Source organism: Vicia villosa, linkage group LG5, assembly GCF_029867415.1.
Source record: "Vicia villosa cultivar HV-30 ecotype Madison, WI linkage group LG5, Vvil1.0, whole genome shotgun sequence".
In the NCBI taxonomy this organism is placed as follows: domain Eukaryota; kingdom Viridiplantae; phylum Streptophyta; class Magnoliopsida; order Fabales; family Fabaceae; genus Vicia; species Vicia villosa.
This window is the reverse complement of record NC_081184.1, coordinates 127,062,571-127,087,433: the sequence shown is the minus strand read 5'-3', so window position 1 is coordinate 127,087,433 and position 24,863 is coordinate 127,062,571. Positions and strand designations below refer to the sequence as shown.

The following is a 24,863-nucleotide window of genomic DNA, read 5'->3' as shown; positions in this document are numbered from 1 at the left end:
AAACTGCAAACCAAATAAAACCAAACCAAAACTGTAAAAAACTGCATTTGGTTCGGATTTGTTTGGGTCATCTTTTAACAAAACCGCACGGTTCAGTTCGGTTTGCGGTTTGTATTTTCCAAACCGAACCAAACCGCATTATGCTACAACTTAACTTTTACTTAACTCACTTCCAACCCAAACTTAAATCTATTATACCTTAGCCTTATAATTACGAACAATTTTCTCATCCTTACACATATGATTTCAGTCCCGACCTTCTCAAATCTCTAATAGCTTCTTTGTCACATACATCTTTCATCTTCTTCTCTAATCTCTAGTCTCTTATATTCTTTCTTTTTCACCTTCTCATTTTTATGCAAATGTTCCCTGTTTCAGTTTCGTTTTTATCGCACATGTTCTTCTCTAATCTCTCAACTCTTTTGTTTTTTCTTTTTCATCTTCACTAATCTCTCCTCTCTTCTATTTTTTGTCTCATTATAATAATTTTTATATTAATTTATGCTATTATTTTATGTTTATTATTCCACTTTTGTGTAATTTAATTTTTACATATTAAATGGAAAGTTGTTGTCAAAATATGAAGAGTTTTGTTGTTATTTGACAGTGTATGAATGTCTAAGTATAAAGTTATGTTGTCATCTATATGTATATGTATGACTCAATAAAATATTTGTAAAAAACCGAACCAACGAGTCGAACCAAACTGCATTGGTTTGGTTTAGTTCGGTTTTTTTTTAAAAGCCAACCGAACCAAACCGCACGATTTTTCTCTTGCGGTTCGGGTGATTTTTTTCGCCAAAACCGCACCGCAAACACCCCTACATATAAATAATCCTCCTACATATGAGTCGTGTGTTGATTTTGTCATGAGATTTAGAAAAATGTGTGCGCGAAAATTCAATTTTTTTTCAAATACGTTGAAACTACACTATTAAGCTAGATGGTGAAGAAAATAATTTGTACATGGACCGATCAGATTAGACATTTTGTCAACCAACAATAAATTGATTTTAATTTGTTCATTGTAAATTGAAGAATTGGTTGGAAAATAGTTAGAGTGACTTTTACACGGGTTGGAAAGAAATGAACAATGCGATTGTAGTGCATCACAATAAGATACAAACATTTTTTTAGTAAAACTATCAATGTACTCAAACATAAATTTGAGGATAAAAGTTTGTATTGGTTGAAGATTTATTTCGTACAGTCGGCAATTTTATTTATCACAAATACTTTGCAAAAGAATCATAGTAAACCACAACAGAAGGGAGAATAATAAAAAGTTGTAACAGCTTCCTTGCCACATTTTGCAAAAATTCCTTACAAATACTCTAATGATGACTCTATTTTAATCATCCCTCTACCTTGAACATTTCCAGTATTTTTCTCAATTTATTTGTTATCATCTTTCCATGGCTACCTTCATTTTCAGGTCTAACAAAATGGTCCATGCCTTGACCTGGTTTTGTCTCATGCTAATGAGTCATAATTGTGCTTCCTATGAGTTCATAGTTGGTGGCCAAAAGGGTTGGAGTGTTCAAGGTGATTCCAATTACAATCCTTTCAATCAGTGGGCTGAAAAGAGCCGTTTTCAAGTCGGAGACTCCCTAGGTGAGACTTCTGCTTCAATCTAATCCTATATTATTTTTCATACGTAGACGATATGATAATACCTATCAAAAACTCACACACACAACCGTAAGATTCATAGTCTATGAAGCCCGGACTCGGACACGGGACACGACACGGACACGGACACGAGGACCCCGCTAATGTAGAAAATATAGGACACGGATACGGCTATATATATTTTATATATTAATATAATAATGCAATATATGAGCCCAATTTACAAAGAGTTTAAAACGAGAGGCAAAACTTATATTTATTTAAACTTAGTATTTTCAATCAACAAAAAAAGACATAAATCCACCAAAATAAAATGATACAAATCATATTATAATCACTCCATATCAAGAAAACTAGCCTCTAAGCCGGACTCATCCAAAGACAAGTTAGCAACTTCAAGAAATCGACTGTCGTCTAATGATCCAAACTCATCTCCAACGACATCCCACATTTTGGTTTCCTCTTGATGAGTTGGGCTTCTTTTTTTTTTTTAAATCTAAATTTTTTTGAGTTAGGTGTGTCATTTATTTGAAACAACGTGTCGTATCCGTGTCCGCTGCAATTATTATTAATTTTTTTGTTGGACACTTCAAAAACATGTCAGATACGTGTCGTACGCGTGTCGTACGAGTATCCGTGTCCGACACGCTGTGTGAATGGCGTGTCGGCGCTTCATAGCTCATAGTTCAAACTCTGGTGTTGGCGTTCAATTGAGTAATATCGGTTTTTGCAAGTTGAACTAGAATTTGCGGACAATCTAATCTTATATATACATATGTTTTTTTTGTTGCACTATTTATTGAAATATTTGCTAGAAATTTTGATTAAGATTACAATTTTTGTACATGTTTACTGCAGTGTTCAACTACCAAACTGGCAAAGACTCAGTGTTTTATGTAAAGAGTGAAGACTATGCAAGTTGCAACACTGCTTCACCTTATGCAGAATTCTCTGATGGTCACACAGTCTTCAAATTCAACCAATCAGGCCCTCATTTCTTCATCAGTGGAAACAAAGACAACTGTGTCAAAAATGAAAAAGTAAAAATCATTGTTCTATCTGACAGAAGCAAAAGCAACAGCGGCAGTTCATCAAACACTAATCAAACAAGCAATGCTTCTCCACCTTCACCACAATCATCATCGCCTCCTTCACCAGCGCCTTCTAAGCCGGATGGTCAATCTCCATCTCCAGATACAAACCAAACACCATCTAGTGATCATTGTCATCCTCTTCGTAATGCCGCTTCTTCGGTCTTTTTCAGTTTTGCTGGTTCTGTGGGAACATTCATGGCTTCGGTTCTTATTTTATCTAAGTATATTTAGGTGGTTGGCTATTGATTGAATGATTTATTTATTTTTATTTTCTTTTCTGTTTGATTTCCCATTTTTTGAGTTCAGTGTGAATTATGTCTTTGGTTCATTGGATTGTTGTTTGATTTGTTTGTGAACATTATAAAAGAAATTATTAAGAAAGATGTTGATTTGGATAGAAGCAAGGTTATGTATAAAATTTTATATATTTTTGTTGATCCATGTAGTAAATTTCTGTTAGTGAGATAAGGTTTGATTGTTCGTTATTTGTTGGTTTCTCAGTAATGTAAAAAATGTTGTATTGTTTAAATGAAATGAACTAAACTCATTTTTTTATGGAAAACGTTTTCCTTTTTGTTTGGTTTTTGACTTTATCTTGATTGTTCTTCAAACCATGACTCATTTTTCGGAGAAAAAATAAAACAGAAAAGATGTATCATTGTTTTTTTTTTTTCAGTTTCTTAAAATTAAAGTCTCTAAAGCGATTGCTCTGAAGATGTTACTCAATCTCAAAGGAGGTGGGGTGTGAATCTGGAGGTCAATGTTAGCCAATGTGCCAAACTTTGCCATGAAATCAGCATTTTGATTGCTTTCACGGAGGATGTGAATAAATTTAACCATAGTATTTTCAAGGAGGATATTTTTCATATTTTGAATCAACTAAGCATGTTTATGGTACTTATTTAAGGGGAATCCCAAATGATGCTGATATGGAGGGATAAGTCTGAGTAGCATGTTGAGTCAATAATTTCCATTCTTTTGGCTTGCAATAATCCTTTGTAAATGGCCCAAAGTTGTCCATACTTTTGGCTTGCAATAATCCTTTGAAAACAATATGATTTTATATGTTAATGTAATATATTGTTTTTCAAACTTTTTAAATTTACCAAACACATTTCAAGACATAGTCGCAAGTCAACCCTCCAAAATCCTCCTAAAATCTACCTCTCAAACGGACCCTAAGAAAATGGATTCTCTCCATTGTGCCTTCCGCTAGTTTTTCCATCCAGTTTTAATTACAGCTATTAAAACCAATCCGTCTAATATTCATACTTTAACAATCATCTTTATATTTTAACAACCATTTTTAAAGGACATGATTGCAGGAGAGGAATTCTCACTCCGCTCCCATAACTTAACCAAATCCTTATCCATTTATATTAGAAATTGTAATATGATCATTTTACTGAAGTGACAACTAGAACATTACCTTTGTCTGATTTATAACATACCTATATAAAACAAAGTGCTAAGGAAGCTAGTTATAACAAAATTAGAAGCATTGCGCTATACAAAAATTTTGCCTAACTATCAAAAATTCTTGCCAAGCTCAACTTTTTTCATTGCCCTCATAGTGTTGTGCAGAATCGAGTCAAGAATTCCAGCTACCTGAAATCATAAAAAAGACTTGTCAACAATAATATAATTAACAATACGGCTTAAAACTGAAGTATCTAGAATAAATAAGTGGAAAATACAAACCGTGAAAACACCCCCAATAATAGCACAAATATTTGTAATAAAATGTGAAAAAGACTTCTGGTTCTCTGTTATTAAGACCTGAAAACAAAACAAACATCGTAAACAAAAATAATTTTACGAAAAAAAGCAGTGCCCATATATACTTGAACCATAACTACCTGCATGGGGGAGAGCTCAAGATGAAACCTTGCAACAGGGATGTTTATGCTGTGTGCCACATTGCTGTGTGCTGTGTACTCGTACTCCTCGATTAATGTATAACCTTTTCTGGTTACTACCTCTGTTTTAACTACCTGAATATAATGATCTATCTGCAGACAGATTTCAGATTTCAGATTAATGTATAACATTGTGGTCACAGTAAATCTCAAATATAATGATGACTGGGATCATCCACACAGATAGAATAAGGATGACTGGGATCATCAAAATGATAATAGATTGCATCAAAGAGAAGTTGTATTATATCATCTCAGTGGAGACTAAGGCGGTAATGAGTAACGGGATGAGGGGGGAACCAAGTTTTATCGGCTCCACTGCATATATTGATTTCTTTAGTTAAGTTGTCTCCTTGGTGAGGGCTCCAAACAGAGATTAGGGGATCATACAGATAATAAGGACAAAAAACACTCAACATCTTATAGAGTGATATTAGAAGAGACACTTCAAGAAAATATTCACTCTAGACTTAATGTAAGCAAGAGAATACATGTTTCTGTTCACATTTGGATCAAATACATTATACTTGTACTACTTTTTTCTTAAATTTAAGTCTGGAGTAGTAGATATGTCCACGTCAAAGCTTTTAAAATTCTAATGTGACATTTAAACGTTCCTCCCAGATTACTATCTCCCATATTTAAGCTTTGCAAAGAGCGAGTTTTGCAGTTGAGAAATTTGAAGACTTGGGAAAATTTCAACAAGCAGAGAATAAGTCATTTCTGTGCTGATTCAGTGTTAAAATCAATAAGCATTCCACATTATAATTTGTGCTTAAATGATTTTTCACATGAGATGGTTCTTTAAGATTATTACAAATTTGTTTTTGATGTTTTAGTTATATTTTTGTGAATTAAAAAAAATGATATGAATAATCTAGAGATAATTTATAGAGATTTTAAAGAAAAGTGTGCTATTCAGAGTTTGTTTAAAATTATTAAAAGAGAGTTTGTATTTCTTTCTCTACTATTAGAAATGATTGTCTTCAAAAGCTAATCAAAATAACTTATCATTTTCAGCATAAACATCATTTTTTAACAAAAAAAAATTATTTTTAAAATAAGTTTACACAGAAACATAATTAAAAGAGAAAAGTGATCTTTTAGGCTATATTTGCGAGTTTGGAGGGGAGGGGAGGGGAGGGGAAGACTTCCGAAAACAAAAATTTAAAAAAATATAAAAAAATATTTTACATTTTTTGAAAAAATAAATTTGTTTAGAATGATAAAAGAGTCATTATCATTACTAAATTATTAATTTTCAGAATAGTATAACAACCTAAAAGATATTTGGAAAATTTATGTAAGCCCCCCAAAACCCTTCAAAACCTTCCTTCAAAACAATTTTTGAGTTCCTCCATTTCATGGGGTTTTTGGTGTTATGAATAAAATCAAACCCTCCAAAACCCTCCTACCCAAAATCTTTTTAATCTTTTCACTCAATTCTTTCTATTTTCCAAAACCCTCCCCTCCCTTCCCCTCCAAACTCGCAAACAAAGCCTTAGTAATCTTAAACAAACAGGTTGATATTGTTCTCTGGCTAGACAAACTTAAAGAGAAAGACAGAAAAGGCCCAACCTATTTATGATGGTTTGAGTGGTACAAGAACAGTAAGGCATTATAGAATAAAAGAAAGGAGAGAAAAAAGAGAAGAAAAAACTTCAGGCCCTGGACATCTATGCTATAGGTAGCATCTTAATCTTGCAAATGGTAATCGTAGGGGTGTGCAAAATATCCGGTTGTGATGTCCAAATCCATAACCAAATCCAAATCACTTTTAAATATCCGGATATAATTGAATGGTTATTAACCGTTTTTGTTATTAATGGTTTGGTTACCCATTCAAATAATCCGGATATAATTAAATGGTTATTAACCGGTTAAATTATTTTGGATTCGGTTATAATCTGGTTATTATCCAAATCCAAATATTTTAATTCTCAAAATAAATTTTTTTTTTTCAAAACTGGCTTTTTTTTAAAAACCGGTTATATAATCATAATCAAATTTATAACCAGTTTTGATTAAAATGTGGTTATGGTCATAAATCCAAACTATTTAAATGGTTATGGTTTGGTTTTTGAAAATAACCAACCATGCACACCCCTAGGTAATCGACATACCTTGTCCCGTCAAAATATGCAATTCAACATTCTATATCAACCATACAAATTCCAATAGTAAAGCTTGAACTGAGTTATAAGAAAATTCTATATAAAATATTATACTTACAGTAACATTTCCTTCGAAATCACGAGTGTTGATAAATGACCGTCCATTAAGCCTGTCATGGTTTCTTCCTATGTATGGTATCCAATGCTTCACGTCACTCAAGGCTCTAGGCATCACTTTTTTTCCAAAAGTCAGATGGTCTACGACATGTGACATGTTCATTTGAGAAGCATCAAATGAATGTGCATCTGATCTAGCTGAGATAACCAAGCTTCCTGGAACCTGCAATGTCCTAAACATTTTATATTTCTTTCAACATATTATATTAAAAATCCTGGGGGGAAAACCTAGAAATGTCACTTTCCTTACTTTTTCAGTGGTTTTTTTACATGAGCAAGTGACTTTTGTATTAATCGATGAAATTTCTATTTTTTTAATGGAACAGCTAAAGTTTCAATAAGAAGCCAAAGTAAAAAAAATCAATCAAGGAGTATCTATATCAGTTCTTTCCAGAGAAATGTAAGACCACTTAATTCAAGGTCATATTAGAAAACTAAGAAACAAAAGATTTTTTCTATAACTTAAGGTCGAACGATAACTTTTAATCCTGAGTTTACCTTTTTCACACGTACATATCCCTCAATTCTACATCCACCGGTTGATGGTGCGGGTCTTTTTACATTTTCAGTTCCATTGGATTTATCCTCCAAAGCTAGATGTTGAGATCCTGTTGGAAGAGATGCCACTAAACTCTCCATTGTCTGCAAACGGAGAAATGAGGTTTAATTACATGAAATCCCATTAAGCAGTCTGCTGTAAAGTTAGTGTATGTTCGGATGAGCATCAATTTGATCAAAATTGCGTTGAAAAACCACAAATCAAAAGCCCCATATAGTTGCTTCATTATTTTGACGTTTTATTGCATTGGAATGTGGTTACCCACCGTGATTTGGTTTTCTAACATGAATCCAAACACATGATAAATTTAATTCAAAGTATATTAACTCAAAGCTAAATATTGCAAACCTTGACTAGGCTTTCTGTATCACGATCTCCATAATAGGACTCATGTTCATGATGTCCATGGTCACTTCTGAAATAGGAAAAGCATTCAACAAATTAGCTTTATTTAGAAAATGCAAAAATTCAGAAATCCAGTCACCTCCAACATGGCGCAGTATTCAGGAAGTACTAACTCACATGAAATATCAAACAGATATGGTTTAATAGGAATTGAAAAAGCTCTAAATACATAGAAGAGAACCAATCATTATAAAAGAATAGACATTGTCTACTAGTAGTTGATTCATTGAGAAGCTCAAAGTGGTAATTGAGAAGTTCATAGCAGTGAAGTCCTGATAATTTCACCAATTTAGTTTTACTTATCAGTACATTAGTCATCAATATGATTTCCCTTTATTCAGCTTATCAACAGGAAATACTGCAGTGCCATAATACAAAAATGGTTTGCACAAGAGGTTCTAGGAACACAGCTTTATCTTCTTTTCAATTAGTAGCAGAAAAAGAAATCTGTGTTTAAGCGAAACTCAGGTTTATCTGTTTGTATCCATTTCCACAAAATGATTCCGTGATACTTACATTTCCCAGTGAAGAATTGTCATTGCCTTTCACACATATTTCAATCCATACTTTAATTTTCATACCCACATCATTTTATAATCACATGTAGAATAAATACAATAAAACTATAAATACTAATCGATATGATTTACTAATTCAAATCCTAATTTATGATTCTAATCCTTATAATATTAACTGTGCAGATTTGATTTTTTGATTCTAACACTCACCCTCAAGCTAAAGCTTACTAAGCTTATGCTTGCTACAATAGGAAGATCTATTATAGAAAAAATAGAAACAAGGCTGTAGCCTCGGCTATGAAGCTGGCTATGGTGGTTTTTGAAATTTGTTTTCAATGAAGACAGGGCTGGTTGAGTCACATTTGGATTTTGGATGCAGAGAGAAACACAAAGACGAGAAAGAGAAGCACTACATGATGCACAGTGAATGCATGCAGCTGGACGGAAACATCAACCGGCTGAGAAGAGCTAATAAGAGGTCACAATACATCCAAACAAGGAGAGAAAATGCACCAAAAAAGGTCTGTTTACAAAAGAAAATGTGTCACTGCACTCTGAAATGAGAAATTAAGCATGGATCTAGAACCAGACTGTGAAGGCAACATGCACGAGTGAAAACAGTGCCGGAAACCTCACCGGACCCGCTCATACTCAAGGATGAGGGCAGAAGCCGAAAGTGAAATTGCCAGAACTAGTAGAAGAAGCATGTGGGAGTGCATAATTAGGACTTCAATGTAATGAACCAGAGAGCAGCTGAGTCAGCAATTGCAGCAGAGTCACAAGGAAAGAGATTAGCTACCTCTGATGGTTGGTAACTTTAGCGTATTAAGATGATAGATGAATGAATAAAATAAATTATTTAAGTGAGAGAGAACAATTGGTTAGAGAGAGATAGAGACAAAGTTATCAAAGGTATGGCTCTTCAAAGGTAGCCAATCCTTTTCCAAAGTCACGAGCAGAAGAAAGAAATGAGCAGCAATAAATGCAGAGCACTGGAACAATATGAAATCTCGCTGGAAAACTTTTCTGGTGGGAGCTCGCTGCTGGCAGCAGCTACATTACACACATTCTAGATATGAGTTTTAGGCCTACTCCCATATTTTTGTGAAAGGAAAAAAAATTTGGGCACTATACATTTCAAAAACTGTAATACAATCATATAACTGAATACGTAGACAATATCCAAAAACAGATATGCAGATGTGTACTTATTCATTAAGATGTTTGCATAAGGATAACTTCAATGATGTTATTGCAGTATAAATTGTATAATACAATAAATTACTAAGCATGCATGATATAAACAGTAACAAATGATTGTTAATTCAAATAGTCAATGTAAATAGGATTTTTTATCAAATATCGGACGAATGAAAAATGACTTATCATAATGAAATTATTACCTGACATCACTTCCTTTCCGAAAGATGCGAATAGACGGATACCCTTGTATGTGATGCCTGGACATTGAAAATGAGAAACAATGTCAAAGAAGCATAGATAAAAATAGCAAGAGCACGTGGAAATGCAAACAAACCAAGACAAAGAAAGTAACAAATTATAATGAAGAGAGTTTCAGGTTCAATTTGAAATCTTTTAGAACATTTCAGATTCTTAACATGATTACAAGATCCTCTATGTTTCCTGTCGGGAAGGACGGAAGACATAGCACACACAACATAAACTAAACCTTGAATCTAAAGGTACCAACAACATGTGATTTCTAGTACATCCAATTCCTGGTATAAAAACCAAACGAGTTATTCTCAACTGTTCCAATTGATGGATTTCTTTTGAAAGACATTATATATTTGGGCAGAGAGAAATACTAGCAACACATTCTTTGATACACTCTTATCAACAAACTCCCTATTATTGGATACTTTCATGTGGGTTCCACTAAATAGAGAGTGCTCTGGTTATTTAGTGGAACACTAGAACCCACATCAAAGTGAACCAATAATAAAGAATGATTTATAATACAAAGAGTGCGCAAAAAGTATGTTACTAAATAAATACTAACATTTATCTTTGGGAGAATATCATGAAGCTAAGTGTTTGTTTTGTTCTCCTTCTGCATGCACCCAACAGAGGTTTAAAGCACCACAAACAGAAAACAAAAACAGGCAAAAACTTTGTTTTAAAGAGGTTGAAATGGGGAGAATATTTTTCCAAAATGAAAATTTCATGTGAAAATCAAATCCCCCTTTTACGTAGTAAACAAATGAGAAAACAAGAAAAAAAATCCTATTGTAAATTCTAATTGATAGTATCCAATTGTAAATTCCTACTACTCATACAGATGACATGCAATTAATAAAACTCTCTTTATTCTCATTCACCTTATTCATATTGTCAACTTATTGTAGACATGTGTTGAGGTAAATGCAAAGTATAACTTATTTCCAGGCTTCAGATTGTTGGACTACTCATGTTACTAGCATCTATATGCATTTTGACAGTTCTTACCTTAATAACTAGTAATACCTAATAAGTGATGAGCAAGACAAATTGATGAAAGATTCAAGTTATTGTAAGGGTCGAACTGACAAATCCTCTTAATACATATGACACATCATTCTGCTGCATTTGCTAAATCAGGAAAGAACCGAAATGAGGCCCACCAGCGCGTATTTTTTTTAGTTCTCTCTAAATATTATATCTCTCAAAGGGCAGTTATCCCCCTTTTTAACTTTCCACAACTTTATACTCCCTTCATTTTCTACTAAGATAAATAAAGTCTATCTCCACTCTTTTCTTTCTCCACTCCAAGTCATCAGCAGCTTGGCCTTTCATCAGTATCTAAGCACTTATTTTAAAGGCATAATTTTGCAACATTGTCTCTATATCTCTGATTCCAAAATTTAAAATGAAAGGCTACAAATTTCATTGAACAATAAAATTGAAAAAATAAGTACAAATCTATGTAAACCACGAGTAAAAAAATAAATAGCAAATAAAATAGCAATAGTACCTCCTGCATAAATCACTTTCTTTAGTGCAATCTACCTTTGCCAACAGAATACGTCCATCCATTTCTGGATCATATCTAAATAAAGTGTAATGATATGAATGTGGGACATTGAATTAGCAAAGTGAGAGTAGACCATCTACAATGTATTTTCAAGAAGTGGGAGAAAAAATGACTGAATAATAAAGTACCTCTCTCTCATTATTTTAGCTGCCTTCTCCCATGAAGGTTTCTGAAGCAAAAGAATAGATGATAAATCCATGTAACAAGTTCAGAATCTATCAAGCACACCATCATTCATTAAAGAAAATAACTTTTGCATTAGTAATTCATTGTATAAAAGAAACTTCCAATAATCTTATATGGACCAATTATATGCAGCTATTAGCATCCTTTGCATGACAATCAATATATCATTTAATCTTCCGCATCATGACTTAGCATTAGTCTGTCACTACTGAAGTGTATCTAATGATGCGGATACACTAAACAATTAAATTAGACTTTGCCACTGCTACCGGGCTTGTTAGTAAGACGAGATATATCTTTTGAGGAAGAGTAAGACTTTATTGAAGAAGCAGAAATCAGTGTAAGAAACAACAAATACATCAGGCGGCACCCTTATTTCCTGAATTAAAGAAAAGCTAAAGAAATAGGATAAAATAATTACCAAACGTTGGCACCAGGAACACCAAGGTGCATAAAAATTTACAACTGTAATTGGAAACCTGCAAAAGGATTAAAGGATCATTAAAAATGGAACTGTGTAAATGATCCATTAAAAAAATCTAGGAGATGAGCTTTTGCATAACTAAAAAATCAAACGAATCAATATCAATGCTGGTTCACTTACTGCTGAATAAATTTATCAAAGCTATGTGACGTGAGTGGCAAAGCTCCTTCAACAAATTCTTCATCTACTTCATCATCATGCTTAACAGCATTTGCAATCGTTCCCGAATGAAACTCGGAGCCAGTGGGTCTTAAATTTGAATCTATAGAAAACTTACGAATTGTTTTTGTTATATTGAGCCTGTTCTGTAAATAAGAGGTAAAAAATTAGGGACTAATGCCAAAGTGTCAGGGAACAAGAGATAAGATGTCATAGCATGAGTATAAAATGAATAAGAAAACAAAGCAATAGAAAGTAGCAACTTACTGTTCCCAGCACGTCATTCAAATCGACCGATGCAAACTCACAAGAGAGAGCAGGAAAACTGCAAAATAAGTGGAAGCTATCAGCCAGAAAAAAAGAGATAGAGGAATATAAAGCTCATAAAGAGCTTTAAAATTAAATTAACATACTGATAATATTACTAAGATTAGCTACAAATGGAATGAAAGTTTGGAAAAAACTGATAGAGTGTGATAGATGAAGGCATCACTTTGGCAATGTTTGGACTTCATGCCAATTTGATAAACCATCACAACACGCCAAGTATCAAAATTGAACCCAAGCCTTTTAATGATTATCTTGTTATATCCCCGTCCCACTCCTAATTTCACCAATAATCCGATAACAAACTGGTACACTTCATCAAAAAGGCCTCCCATACCTAGTATGAAAATGCCCTTGAAAGGTGTAACAACTCTTAACCACTCTTCCTTCTACAAGAGTATTTCAAGCCTCCAAAATGTCAAAATACAATACGTTTTGTTTAATGAATTAGCCAATACTCTAGCAGGCAACTACTTAATATCCTAACAAGGTGGTCTTCACAATTTCTTTAAGGACAATTCAGTATTCTTAAGAAAATATCACAATTTGTTAAGATGTAAACTTAAACGCCCTTCCAGAAACAACATATTTAACCAAAGACAGAAAACACCTATCTGTATTATTACCTCATATTGAAATCTATACGTAAAAAGTCACCATCAGAACTTTTGTCAACAATCACAGATGTAGTAGTGCTGACAGCAAAATAATTATTAAGTTCCTGAAACAAAATTACAAAACAAACATCAAAACAAAAGTTAAAAACCAATTCAAGTACCGAATCTTAACAAAACAAAACAGAAGATGTTCATAATTGGATTGGATGCATCTGCAATAAAGCATTATGTTCATAATTCTATTAGTGATAAACAGAACAAGCTAGCAACTAACCATTCCAAACAAAAACATCATGGAGAGAGCTGCCACAATGGATAACCCCGCTCCCGACAACGACGCCTCAGTCAAATCTCTAGGGATTTTTCTGTTGACAAAAGTCAACAACAACATGCACATGTCAATAATACTATAACAAAAAAGAAAATCAAGAAAGAAAGCACACATTCATGATTCATACATTCCTAATGTCGGTGCTGTTAAAATTCACAAAATTATTAACAATTCACAACTAAATTTTCAAAACCTCAAATCAAATTATAACAGTAGAATCGATTATTTTCAGTATCTCATAATAATTCGCTAATTATAACAGCGGTAATGGTTGAACTCTAGCGCTGCATTTTCGATCGGAATCTCTTTAAAAAGAGCTCAAAAGAAGAAGAAAAGCAACGACAAAATCAAACGAAGATGAAATCATAAAAGAAGTAGAATGCGGATGCGAATTCGGAGATGAAAATTGTGTGACCTGTAAAAATCAACCGCTTTGATTTTGCTAGCGGAAAACATGGCTGCGAAAAGGGGGGAAATGAAGGAGAAGAGGAGACTATCGGAGATTGAGATTATAGATCTCAGAAGCTACCTCTTCTTCTTCAGTTGTAGCTTATTACTGTTACCCTTTGCTCTCTTCTCACTCTATGAGGAAAATAATTTAAATATTTTTTCTTTGTTTTTGGTTAATTAAATTTATAATTGTTAAAAGTATATTATTTGACTTATAAAAAAAAGTATATTATTTAGTATTTTTCATTAGTTTTTTATTAAAAAAAAGTAAAACAGTTATAAAAAATCTTTATGACTTTATAAGGAGAAAAAATCAATATGGTCATTTAGACTTTAATAAGGATGGTTATTTAATTTCATTTTTGTTTTTAGGGTGGTCATATTTCATGCCTTTTTAGAATTTTTTTGGCTGAGATTTTTTAAAAGGATGAGAGATAATATTTTTATTCTTCTTTTTATGAAGGGATGATGAAAGGAGAGAAGAGCGTATCATAATTTCTATATTATTATTTTGGAGGTATATGCTATGGTTACACTTAATTTTCTTAGAGTGTATTTACTCTAGAAATTTTTTTTTTCAAAGCGTAGTAGTAAACATTAACACAAAAACCCAAGCAAAAATAAAATTTTTCAAAAACAAATGTACATATCTAAATTCCGTGTTGATATCACTTCTGATGCCATTCTTGCATTATTAATTTTTTAATAGAAATAGGATAAGGAGTGAAGACAAACTATTTTAAAATATAATCTATTCTCTTCGTTTTAGATTTTTATAAGTATTTATTAAATAATTAAAGTATCTGATATATATCAAATATATTAATTATTAAATAAATTTTAAAATGTGAAATTTATTTATAATATAAAAAGGAAAGAGTATTTTATTAAATTTCTAAAATATTAATAATATTTAAAAATATTATTTTTTAATTGTTTAAAAATATTTTTCTATAAATTTGCTTCAGCCTTGTTTTTTTTCTTTTTAAGTTAATCTTATCTTCATTTTTCACGTTAACTCTTATTGTCGTTTTGATAATTGTTGTTCTCTTTTCCTTTTTTTGGTTGCAACTTTTTAAGAAATCAAATCATTACAGTTTTTTTATTTTATTTTGTTGTTTTCTCTCTTTTGTAATTTTGATTCTTTGAATAATGAGGTGTCAGATTTGTTAGATTTTTTTACAATAATTAGTTGGCTTGTAATTAACATGTCCTCGTATAGCCATTGAGGCACTATGCAATGAATAACCATTATTTTCTCTTCTCCTTCAAATCTCCATTTTCCTTTTATGATGCTATATCATCAAGTAGCATTCTAGGACATTACAACAACAAGTATATCATACAAAATCAAACAATTTTCATCAATTGTTATAACATAACATATATATGTAAAGCTACGTACAAATGTTATAACATATGAACACATACGATTGGTACAACATCTCTTAGGACATTTTCAATACTGCATCTTTTAAGCCTAAAAATACTAAAAAAAAAATTATATTAATACTCGTGCTTGCAAAGCCCACAAAAGATAGATTGGGGTGTGGTGCGGACCAGACACATTAGAGGGTGTGAGCATAACTCTTGGCCCGTTCTACACTAAAATGCGAGCAAAATAAGTATGTCCAACGGGTCGAGCCTATTTTGTCACATCTAATTTTTAGTTGCTCAATTCTTGCAGATAGGCTTGAAAAACTATCGTTTGAGTTCCTCTTAATCTTGATAACATTAAAAATAATATTTAGACAACCAAATTCAATATTATGTTTTGCAATGTGTTGATGATTTTAATTTCTTCTTAAAGTATCGAGAATTAGTGTTCTAGACATCAATCAGTACGAGTGATTTCGATGATTTGGATCTCTCAATCCATTTTTATTTAACCTAAGAAAATACATGTTAACAAAAACATTTTAAAACAGAAAAAAATCATTTTACATATAGTGACAAACATGTGCTTGTTAAAAAGTATATATGTGTGGCACTCATATGTTGGTAGAGGTGGTCAGAGGCTTTAAGGATTTTTTTTATGGTTTAGGGCTTGCTCGCGGTGGTGAGAAATATTGTTCGATAGGGGGTTTTGTCTAAGGAGAGAGTGAGCTCACATGAGGTGAAAAGCTCTGTATTCTATGGGTAATTCATGTACGTTATGAGTTGTCCTCTTCGGCCCTAAGGTTCAAGTATTTATAGAAGTCTATGTGCTTGGTCTAAGGGAAGTTACTTCCACTCAACTACTAGATCATGGGGAATGATGAGTTATTCTTCCTTAGATCGTGGGGAGAGCAATTTTCTCTCTGGTTGACCCTTAGTCAGTTATTATGGGGACACATCATTCTCATTAGGTGGATCATAAAAAGCGAGTTTAGAGGGCCCAAATCCGATGGGCGACTCCTTAGTTGGATATTTTTGTTTAATAATTAATTAATTAACTAACTAATTAGTTGGATATTAATTAAAATATGAGAGGATGTCAACATAACCCATTAACAAATATATAAACTATGGTATACAATATACTATACTATGGTGAACATATTATCTCTTCTTCTCGTTTGAAGAATGTTTAAGACAATAGGAGTATCGATTGAGAAATATTCACAAGCTAACAAGTGTCAATCACTTATCTCTATACTTTCGTGTTTTAGGATTATTGGAAAAAACTTTTATTCAGTGGACTCAGGCATTTCTGCAATCTTATATCCCATAGACTATCATGTCGTAGATCATACAATTATATACATATTCATTTATTTTAGTATGCATTAAAGTGTGTGTGTGCGTGATTAATTGTTATTGGATTAATTCTAGCAGGACCTTCATAGATATGAGCAACAATCAAAGAGGAATTAGATTGTTTTGCCAGTGGAGGAAAAGATAAAGATAACATCGAACATCAAAGTTTGATGATGATCAGAAGCTTTAAACTAGCTTTTAATGAATAATATACTTTGGGATAACTCAGCCTTTGATGCTCTGAATCTGATTAGTTGTCTAAGATATCATATAAGTGGAAAGTGTTTTCAACTACTTGTCTTGACACTTGTCCACTTATGTGTCACATATTTGAAGGGTCCTCTGACACGAGGTGTCTGTCTATTGAGTATTTAATTTCAATTTGTTTTTATTTGACTCGAAACGAGCTAGTCTTCTGAAGTGAGAAGACTTTCTAGGTCAAAAGGTCCTAAATCTAAATTCTTTTGGGAATTTTATGTCTTTTAGACTCTATGCTATATTAACTGGTATATCTTTGGGAATTATTTTCTCGGATAAAATAAAATCATGTTAAGAGCCCTTTTAGTCATCATTTTTATGCGATTTAAATAATTTTGAAATACTTGGTTGAAATAGTTGAAAAACTTCTCTATCAACCCTGGTGAATATCTCAAAGGATGCTAGTGACGAGGGAATCATAAACAAGAGTTAATAAACACTTATTATTATTGATGGTGAAGAAACTGTTACAGATTCAGAATCATTCTCAAGATAACAGATGACCTACAAAATGTTATGGCCTTCAAATTTGGTTGTTATTTCAACCACCTGATCTTATAAAGTTCACCTATTCCTCGTCAGCATATGATCAAATTCAAATTCTTCACATGGATCCTCTTCTTCTTTATTTTCTTCATCTTTGACTCTTAGGTCCTTCCTACCTTTGATGCTCCAGCAAATGTGCTTGTACCTTCAAAGGAAGTGATCATGTCATCCTTCTTAGAAGAGTTCCTCTTAGAAGAAATGATGGCCTTGCTAAACTCATTGGAGGAACCTCTCTTAAAATTCTCTGAAGACTTGCTAATTTTGTCTGATATGAGAAAAACTTGTAGGAAGAAAGAGGAATGTGATATTTCCAAGAAGGCAGTTGAACATGTTTATAGTAATTGAGAAACTTCATACAATGAATTTCCACATTATTTATTGGGACTTCAAAAATATGTTCCACATATAGTGGCTGTAATGGAGGCATTATCAACATTATAGGTGATGACACTTGTGTTGATGGAATCAGAGTCTTTTACCGACTCTTCTAGGTGTTTCAACTATGCATTTGAAATTTTGCATACTCCAAACATTTTAGTCAAATCAATGAAACAAGCTTATACGGTAAATGTAAAGGAACTTTACTTATAGTCTTGGCATAAGACATTTATAATAATATTTTTCGATTGATTTTACCCTGGTGGAAGGAGAAACAGGTGGTAGTTAGAGCTTCTTTCTCAATAATTTCAGAATGCATGTGAGTCTGCAGGCCAACTTTTATTTGATTTCAGACATACATGCTTCTGTTGAGAGTGCACAAAATAATCCTGAAAATGGTTGACTAAATCCTCTTTCTACACATGTCTACTGAATAAGGCACATGGCTCAAAACGTCATGCGGGAAATCAAAGACAAAAAGTCTTCGTATAAAACTTGTAAACATGGATAAGTATCTATATTTTCCATTGCACCCACAGTCTACAATTAAATTTATACACAAAAATAAACTATATTTACAATGCATAATATGTTTTAAGCCATCCAGCATTCAGACACTACCGCAAGAAAATAAAATTGTCAAATGAACAAGCTTTAAGGTGGGTGGATAATATTTTAGTGGAGAAGTGGACAAGGGCTTTTGACAAGGGTCGACAATGAGGTCACATGACAACAAAACTTGCTGAATTAATGAACTTTGTCTTTAAAGGTGCTCACAACCTACCCATAACAACATTGGTGAAAGTGACTTACTATAGGATGGAAGCACTAGGATGGAAACACCGTTAGCTAATAAAGGTTCAAAATAAAATTCAATGTTACAATCATACCAATTGCTCATGAAAATTGCAAGAATGTGATGAAGGATGAACTGACAAATCAAACACACATAGTAATAAAATTTGACTGTCAAAACTTATGTTTTAGTGTCTAGGAGACAATGGACAACAATAAGGAATAACCAATGGGACATTATAGTGTCGACCTACAAAAAGGTTGGTGCGAATGCATAAAGTTTTAAGCCTTCAGTGTGCCATTTCTCACATGTCACTGCGATATTTTCTAGTGTTTTCCAAGGCTCTTTCTTGCATTTGTTCGACGTTTACAAGGTCGTAGACCTATTTAATGTCTACAACGAAAGCGTTCCAGTGGTATCCAACAACGAATATTGGCTTACATATCAAGGGAATGTAATTTAACATAATGAAAATACGTGTAGAAAGAAAAAAAGGCCACTCAAACATCACACATATTAGAAGCGAAATGAAAACTATCTATAAATTACAAAAAAAAAAAATGCGGAATGTGTCGTCTTACCGATCATTTACAAAAACATTATCCCAATGTTAGAACCAATTTTAATTAAAAAATTATTTCGTTGTTACTTGCAAACTTTATATTATATAAACAACAATTTCAAATTACAACATAGCAAAACAACAACTCAACAAAACAACACCACAACCACAAACAACAAATTATCAATCATAAGACTACTTAAATGACCTTATACAATACACCAATCAAAACAATTTCATCTCGCCCACTTGCACCGCTGTAAAAGATAGCTTCCACGTCTAAATATTTTTAACTGACTGCCTTCACAATTGATATGTACTAAGTCAGTTTGTTTATTCTTCTAACCTTTATTTCTCATGCATTTAGATCTTAGAATATAGAAAGGGCACCAAAGATAGAGGAACTTCCTAGACAAGCTTTTTTTTTAAACTGAAGTGGTTTGGAATTTATGTGAATAAATTGAATATTAAGGGTATTGAGTTGGGAAAAAGGAGGTATGTCAAAATTGAATTTATGTGAAAAAGGAGGTATGTCAAAAACTCACCAACTTAAAATCTGAAGTGAATTGGCGAGGCGGAACAAGATGATTGACACGACTCACTTATGCACACGGGGTCTCATCGCATTAGGAATGTACATACATAGATAGATTGAACAATTAGTCAAGAACACGTCATTGTCCCTATCATCATTCTCACAATAATAAACAACTCATCATCATTTAATAACTCTCATAATCCTCCTCGCCAGCACCAGCACTCTCAACACAACACACAATGGCCACTCGCATGTTCCTCAGAGGAGCAATCACCAAACGCACCGTTTTATTCCCTCCATTCCTCCGTTCCTCCATTTCATCTTCTCGAAATGTAATAATCCACTCCCTCTCTCGAACCTTTTCCATTCATTTCTTTATATCCACTGCACAGTTTTTCGTTAGATTCAATCGATGTGGTGCAGGGTAGCACTCTTGTTGTAGCGGAGCACGAAAACGGCGCCATCAAATCCCCTTCCCTCTCCGCACTCCTCGCCGCCGCGTCTCTTCCCGACAACGACTCCTCCGTTTCTCTTCTCCTGGCTGGCTCCGGTCCTTCTCTTCATCAAGCCGCTTCACATGCAGCTTCCTCCCACCCTTCCATCTCTCAGGTAATTTTCCCCTCTCATCAATTTTGGCTCGAAATTAAAATTTGTGAGTTTTCATGGTTGGCGTGTCTGTATACTGTAGGTGCTGGTGGCGGATTCAGAAGCGTTCAAGAGTCCACTGGCGGAACCTTGGGCTAAACTAGTCCATTTGGTTCAACAAAAAGGTGGTTACTCTCATATAATTGCAGCTTCGAGTTCGTTTGGTAAAAATGTCATGCCGCGTGTTGCTGCTCTTTTAGATGTTTCTCCGGTTACTGATGTTACAGGAATTTCTGATTCTCATACTTTTGTAAGGTGCATTAACTTTTGTGACTCACTTGTTTTCATGTTCTCGTTTTGTTTAGTAAAAAAGAAGCTTGTACAATTTCTTGCTGGTCACTTATTAGATAGTCATGATTGATGCTTACAGTTAACTAATTGACCTTCTTTGGACATGGAGTTGTTATTGTTTTCATTACTGTGTAAATTCCGTGCTCTGGTTTGTTAGCCTATTTGACAAGATCCTCTGTTTGGTATTGTTATCCTGCGAGTTAGTAACCTTTTAGCGATTAAGCTATTATTATGATAGTACTGCTATTCCATTCTTCTCCTGCTTTGCAACTGTCAGGTTCATATTATAGATTCGTGGAAGATCACGTTCCCTTTGGATCGTGTCTGGGAAGAAAGGAAACCATTTTATTATTTAGCACTCTAGTCAATCTATATAATCAAGACTCTGACTTCATCATTTTGAGAGTCTTGGTGATAAAAATGTAGCAGATGCGCTGTTTTCTTAATCTTCATTGCTGTCATGAATTGTGGATCCCTGACAAGATTATTTGCATAAAAAATAGAAATACAGCAGGGCTGCTATAAACCCAGGAATATTCCAGTCGCCCACAGTTTTAGTGTGACAAGCTTTTGTTTAGCTCAATAGTCAATAATGTTAGTAATTTTTTAAAATATATACAACAGCTATTTTAAACAAAGTGTGACACTTAGCTTCAGTAGTAAGCTGGATTCTGATGTAGACAAATGAAAAACCTGTAAACCTGGACTCTTTGAGGACCTATCCTTCAAACTTTAGGAAGGTATGTCGATTGGGATGTATTTGCCATAGATAGCTTCTAGTTAATGCTACAAGACATTAGGACAGGTTTTGAACTAATGTTGAGTTGTGATTATTAGACGAGGACTGAAAATGATATACTGTAAATTTTGGTTCGTGTATATAGCAGACGATCTCTGCAGTTCAGACTTAAGACACAATAAATAAAGTTTAGAAAGAGTGAAAATATAATGTACATTAATAACCACTTAAGCTTTAAGGAGCAGGTACCCTTGAAGTGAGTTTATCTGTGCTGCCGCTAAAATTCACCTCCATAGATAATGGCATAGTACTAAAAGGAATAAGTTTGTATGCCATGTTGGCAGATTTATAGAGTTGCAAAGATGGTTTATAAAGTAAGAATGCGATTTTAGGTTTTTGATTTTATGGCTTTTACAGCTGACTGGTGCAGCATGCTTTGCTTCTTGCATTTGAGTTATACATTATGAACCTGATTATGAAATATAAATGCTTTTTTTATTGGAAGGTTGGCTCTTTATCTGACTGAATAATATTTTAATTTCATACAGGCCAATATATGCTGGAAATGCACTTAGTACAGTGCGATATACTGGTGCCAGTCCTTGTATATTAACAATTAGATCCACATCTTTTCCTGTTTCTCAGAAGTCTGATGACTCAAAATCTGATAAGGCTTCCATATCTCAGGTTGATCTTTCAACCTTTAACGAAGGTCTGTTTATCTTTTTCTTGTGCATTTAACATTTTATTTTTGGGAAAATTGAAAAGACAAGTAGGAACTGCCTTATATATCTATTGACTATAGATCCTGGTTAGATGCTACAAAGATCAATGATTCATCTGTATCAGGGAATTATCCTTGGTTATTTACATCGATATGATCAATTACTTTCCTTTTAGACTTGGATAATTGAACAGTTGCAAAAGCTAAAAAAAACTTAAAAAGTCTTCACTATTTTGGCAGATCTGGACAAGTCTAGGTTTGTATCTCAAACTTCTCGAGATGACGAAGGACCAGATCTTGGGAGTGCGCGAGTTGTAGTTACTGGTGGTCGTGCACTAAAGAGTGCTGAGAAATTCAAGTTGATAGAAGATCTAGCCAAGAAACTTGGTGCTGCCGGTAAAACTGTTAATTTATGCCATTATGATGCTTATTTATATAGCCAGAGTATTTTTTTTTTAATATATATTTGCATGCTTTGGCAAATGATAGCGTGCTTCATTTCTTCCGTATCATATTGTTTGTTTTGTGAATTGAGTCAAATCTGCTAACTTCATTCTCTCCTTTGTCCAGTTGGTGCGACTCGTGCTGCTGTTGATGCAGGATTTGTTGCTAATGATCTCCAGGTACTTTACTTCCCTTTCAAATCAAAATTAACCAACCTATGAAACGACACACAAACATACAAAATTACAACTGAGGCCAACAAGGTCTCTTTATGGACTACACTTTTTACATCTTTGGCTACTGGTGTGCAGTGTGCTCTGTTTCTTCCATGATTATGATAATAATTGTCATTTGTGTGGAACAAGAGTGGTTAATTAGTGTTCAAATATCACTCTTGAATGCTAAACACATAAAAGCTGAACATGTACCAATAAAATTTTATTTTCTGTCAAGTATAGCAGGGTATTATGCAAATCATTAATGTTTCCTTTCATTCTTTTAGCAAATTTTTGTAGTTTAAAAAATTAAAAGGATGGCCTGGTGCAATCACTATGCATGGGGTCCAAGGAAGGGATGGGTATGATCTGATGTCTGGATCTATCTTGGGCAGTTTTTTGGTAGCAGTTGGTTTGATTCCTCAACTTGAATTTATGACCTTTGGGTTAGGTACCCAACCATTGTATCAGGCACCCGTTCTAGATAAGATATTTTAAGCTGTTATCTTAGTTGAAACAAAATATATTTTCCGGCTTTCCTGACTTGATAATGGCAGATCATTTGAGTGATTTGAATATGCATTTTTAATTGGGTTTGTATTGAGTCTCACTAGCCACTTATTCCATTTTAGTTCATGGCCTAGTTTTATTCTCATGTCTGTTTCCTATTTTCAAATTGGATATGAAGATTGGACAAACTGGAAAAATTGTTGCTCCTGAACTCTATCTGGCTTTTGGTGTATCTGGAGCTATTCAACATTTGGCTGGGATGAGGGATTCTAAAGTCATTGTTGCTGTGAACAATGATGCCGATGCTCCTATATTTCAGGTAATGGGTTTTCTGGTTTAAACCAAATAAAGCTATTTATTCAAGTGTAGCTTCTACTTTATTTGCCACAAGCAATTCGGAAACAGTTTTTCCTTATGTGATATGCTGAATTGCAGGTTGCCGATTATGGACTGGTAGGAGATTTATTTGAGGTTATACCAGAGTTGTTGGAGAAGCTTCCCGAGAAAAAGTAAAATGCATGGTATGCATATGTTTATAGTGTATCATCCTCAGTTGTTGAATGTATCTTCCTTGGAATTACAAATTCACAATAGCATTTATTTACCTGAAAAATTAGAAGAAAATTAAGTTAATAAATAGAGCATTATAATACCAGAAGGCTCATTTTGCATTAGTACAGTGTGTAAAAAACACGAGTAAATTGCATTTACCTCCTTTGAGATATATCTAAATGACATAAACCTCACCTCAAATACCTTACCTTCTCTCTATTTTGTTGTGTAAGTGTAAGTCATTTAAATAGCCTTGAGGGGAGAGGTGATTGCAATTTTTTTAACAAATAAAGAGCGCTCATCAAAAATTTCAATTGGCTAATGTTGGAGGCTTATAAGTTATAACTAATCCAGATGTTTTGATCATTCAATGTCTCAAAAGCAAAATATTTTCCCAATTATCACTTTCTAAATGCTCAATTGGGAAAAGGACCTAATTTCATATGGAGAGGTATTTACCATGTACTATTATGGATTGTTGGACTATTGGAAATGGTACCAATATTAACATTCGGCATGATAACTGGCTGCCAAAGCAGAATGGCTTGAAAGTTGTTTATAAATTCTCCTAATTCAACCTTGGAAAACGTTGAAGACTCGTTAGAACATTTTTCTATCATTTGAAGTCGACCAAATCCTACAAAATCCGAATTACATCAATCACAAGACATAACAGGAAAAAACTTTAAGTCTTATATATCACAAACCACATACAAACATCTTATTTTTTTACCACTATCTGCCACAAAAATGAAACATCTTATTTTTTTACCACTATGCCACAGAAATGAAAACAAAATAATCTTTTTTTTTTTTACCGCTATGCCACAGAAATGAAAACAAAATACCAATATGTCACAGGTTGAAAAAATAAAAAATCCAAAGTGCCCTCTTTTATAGTTGGGTTTCGTTTATACATT

General features: G+C 33.4%; 3 protein-coding genes across 4 annotated transcripts; 2 read left to right on the top strand and 1 right to left on the bottom strand.

Annotated features, from left to right (window-relative positions):
* The first annotated feature begins 1,349 nt into the window (after window positions 1-1,349).
* LOC131602411 (early nodulin-like protein 9) lies at window positions 1,350-3,177 on the top strand. Its single transcript, XM_058874517.1, has 2 exons — window positions 1,350-1,614; window positions 2,491-3,177. The coding sequence occupies exons 1-2, from the start codon at window positions 1,416-1,418 to the stop codon at window positions 2,955-2,957; spliced, it is 666 nt and encodes a 221-aa protein (XP_058730500.1). The 5' UTR covers window positions 1,350-1,415; the 3' UTR covers window positions 2,958-3,177.
* A 903-nt stretch (window positions 3,178-4,080) lies between these two features.
* LOC131602410 (protein disulfide-isomerase 5-4-like) lies at window positions 4,081-14,152 on the bottom strand. 2 transcript variants are annotated; one of them, XM_058874515.1, is made up of 15 exons: window positions 13,972-14,149; window positions 13,500-13,590; window positions 13,235-13,329; window positions 12,549-12,606; window positions 12,243-12,427; window positions 12,060-12,117; window positions 11,581-11,621; window positions 11,393-11,467; window positions 9,822-9,878; window positions 7,844-7,910; window positions 7,435-7,578; window positions 6,878-7,099; window positions 4,586-4,738; window positions 4,428-4,505; window positions 4,081-4,334 (listed from the first exon to the last, which is right to left on the bottom strand). In XM_058874515.1, exons 1-15 carry the CDS (start codon window positions 14,010-14,012, stop codon window positions 4,257-4,259), a joined length of 1,443 nt encoding a protein of 480 aa, XP_058730498.1. In that variant the 5' UTR covers window positions 14,013-14,149; the 3' UTR covers window positions 4,081-4,256. The 2 variants fall into 2 exon arrangements, with proteins under 2 accessions (XP_058730498.1, XP_058730499.1); XM_058874516.1 differs by lacking the exons at window positions 4,081-4,334; window positions 4,428-4,505; window positions 4,586-4,738 and adding an exon at window positions 5,955-6,355 and having other exon boundaries at window positions 6,756-7,099; window positions 13,972-14,152.
* A 5,807-nt stretch (window positions 14,153-19,959) lies between these two features.
* LOC131602409 (electron transfer flavoprotein subunit alpha, mitochondrial) lies at window positions 19,960-24,065 on the top strand. Its single transcript, XM_058874514.1, has 8 exons — window positions 19,960-20,155; window positions 20,247-20,432; window positions 20,512-20,723; window positions 22,047-22,210; window positions 22,463-22,618; window positions 22,793-22,845; window positions 23,570-23,710; window positions 23,827-24,065. Exons 1-8 carry the CDS (start codon window positions 20,063-20,065, stop codon window positions 23,902-23,904), a joined length of 1,083 nt encoding a protein of 360 aa, XP_058730497.1. The 5' UTR covers window positions 19,960-20,062; the 3' UTR covers window positions 23,905-24,065.
* Window positions 24,066-24,863: the final 798 nt, after the last annotated feature.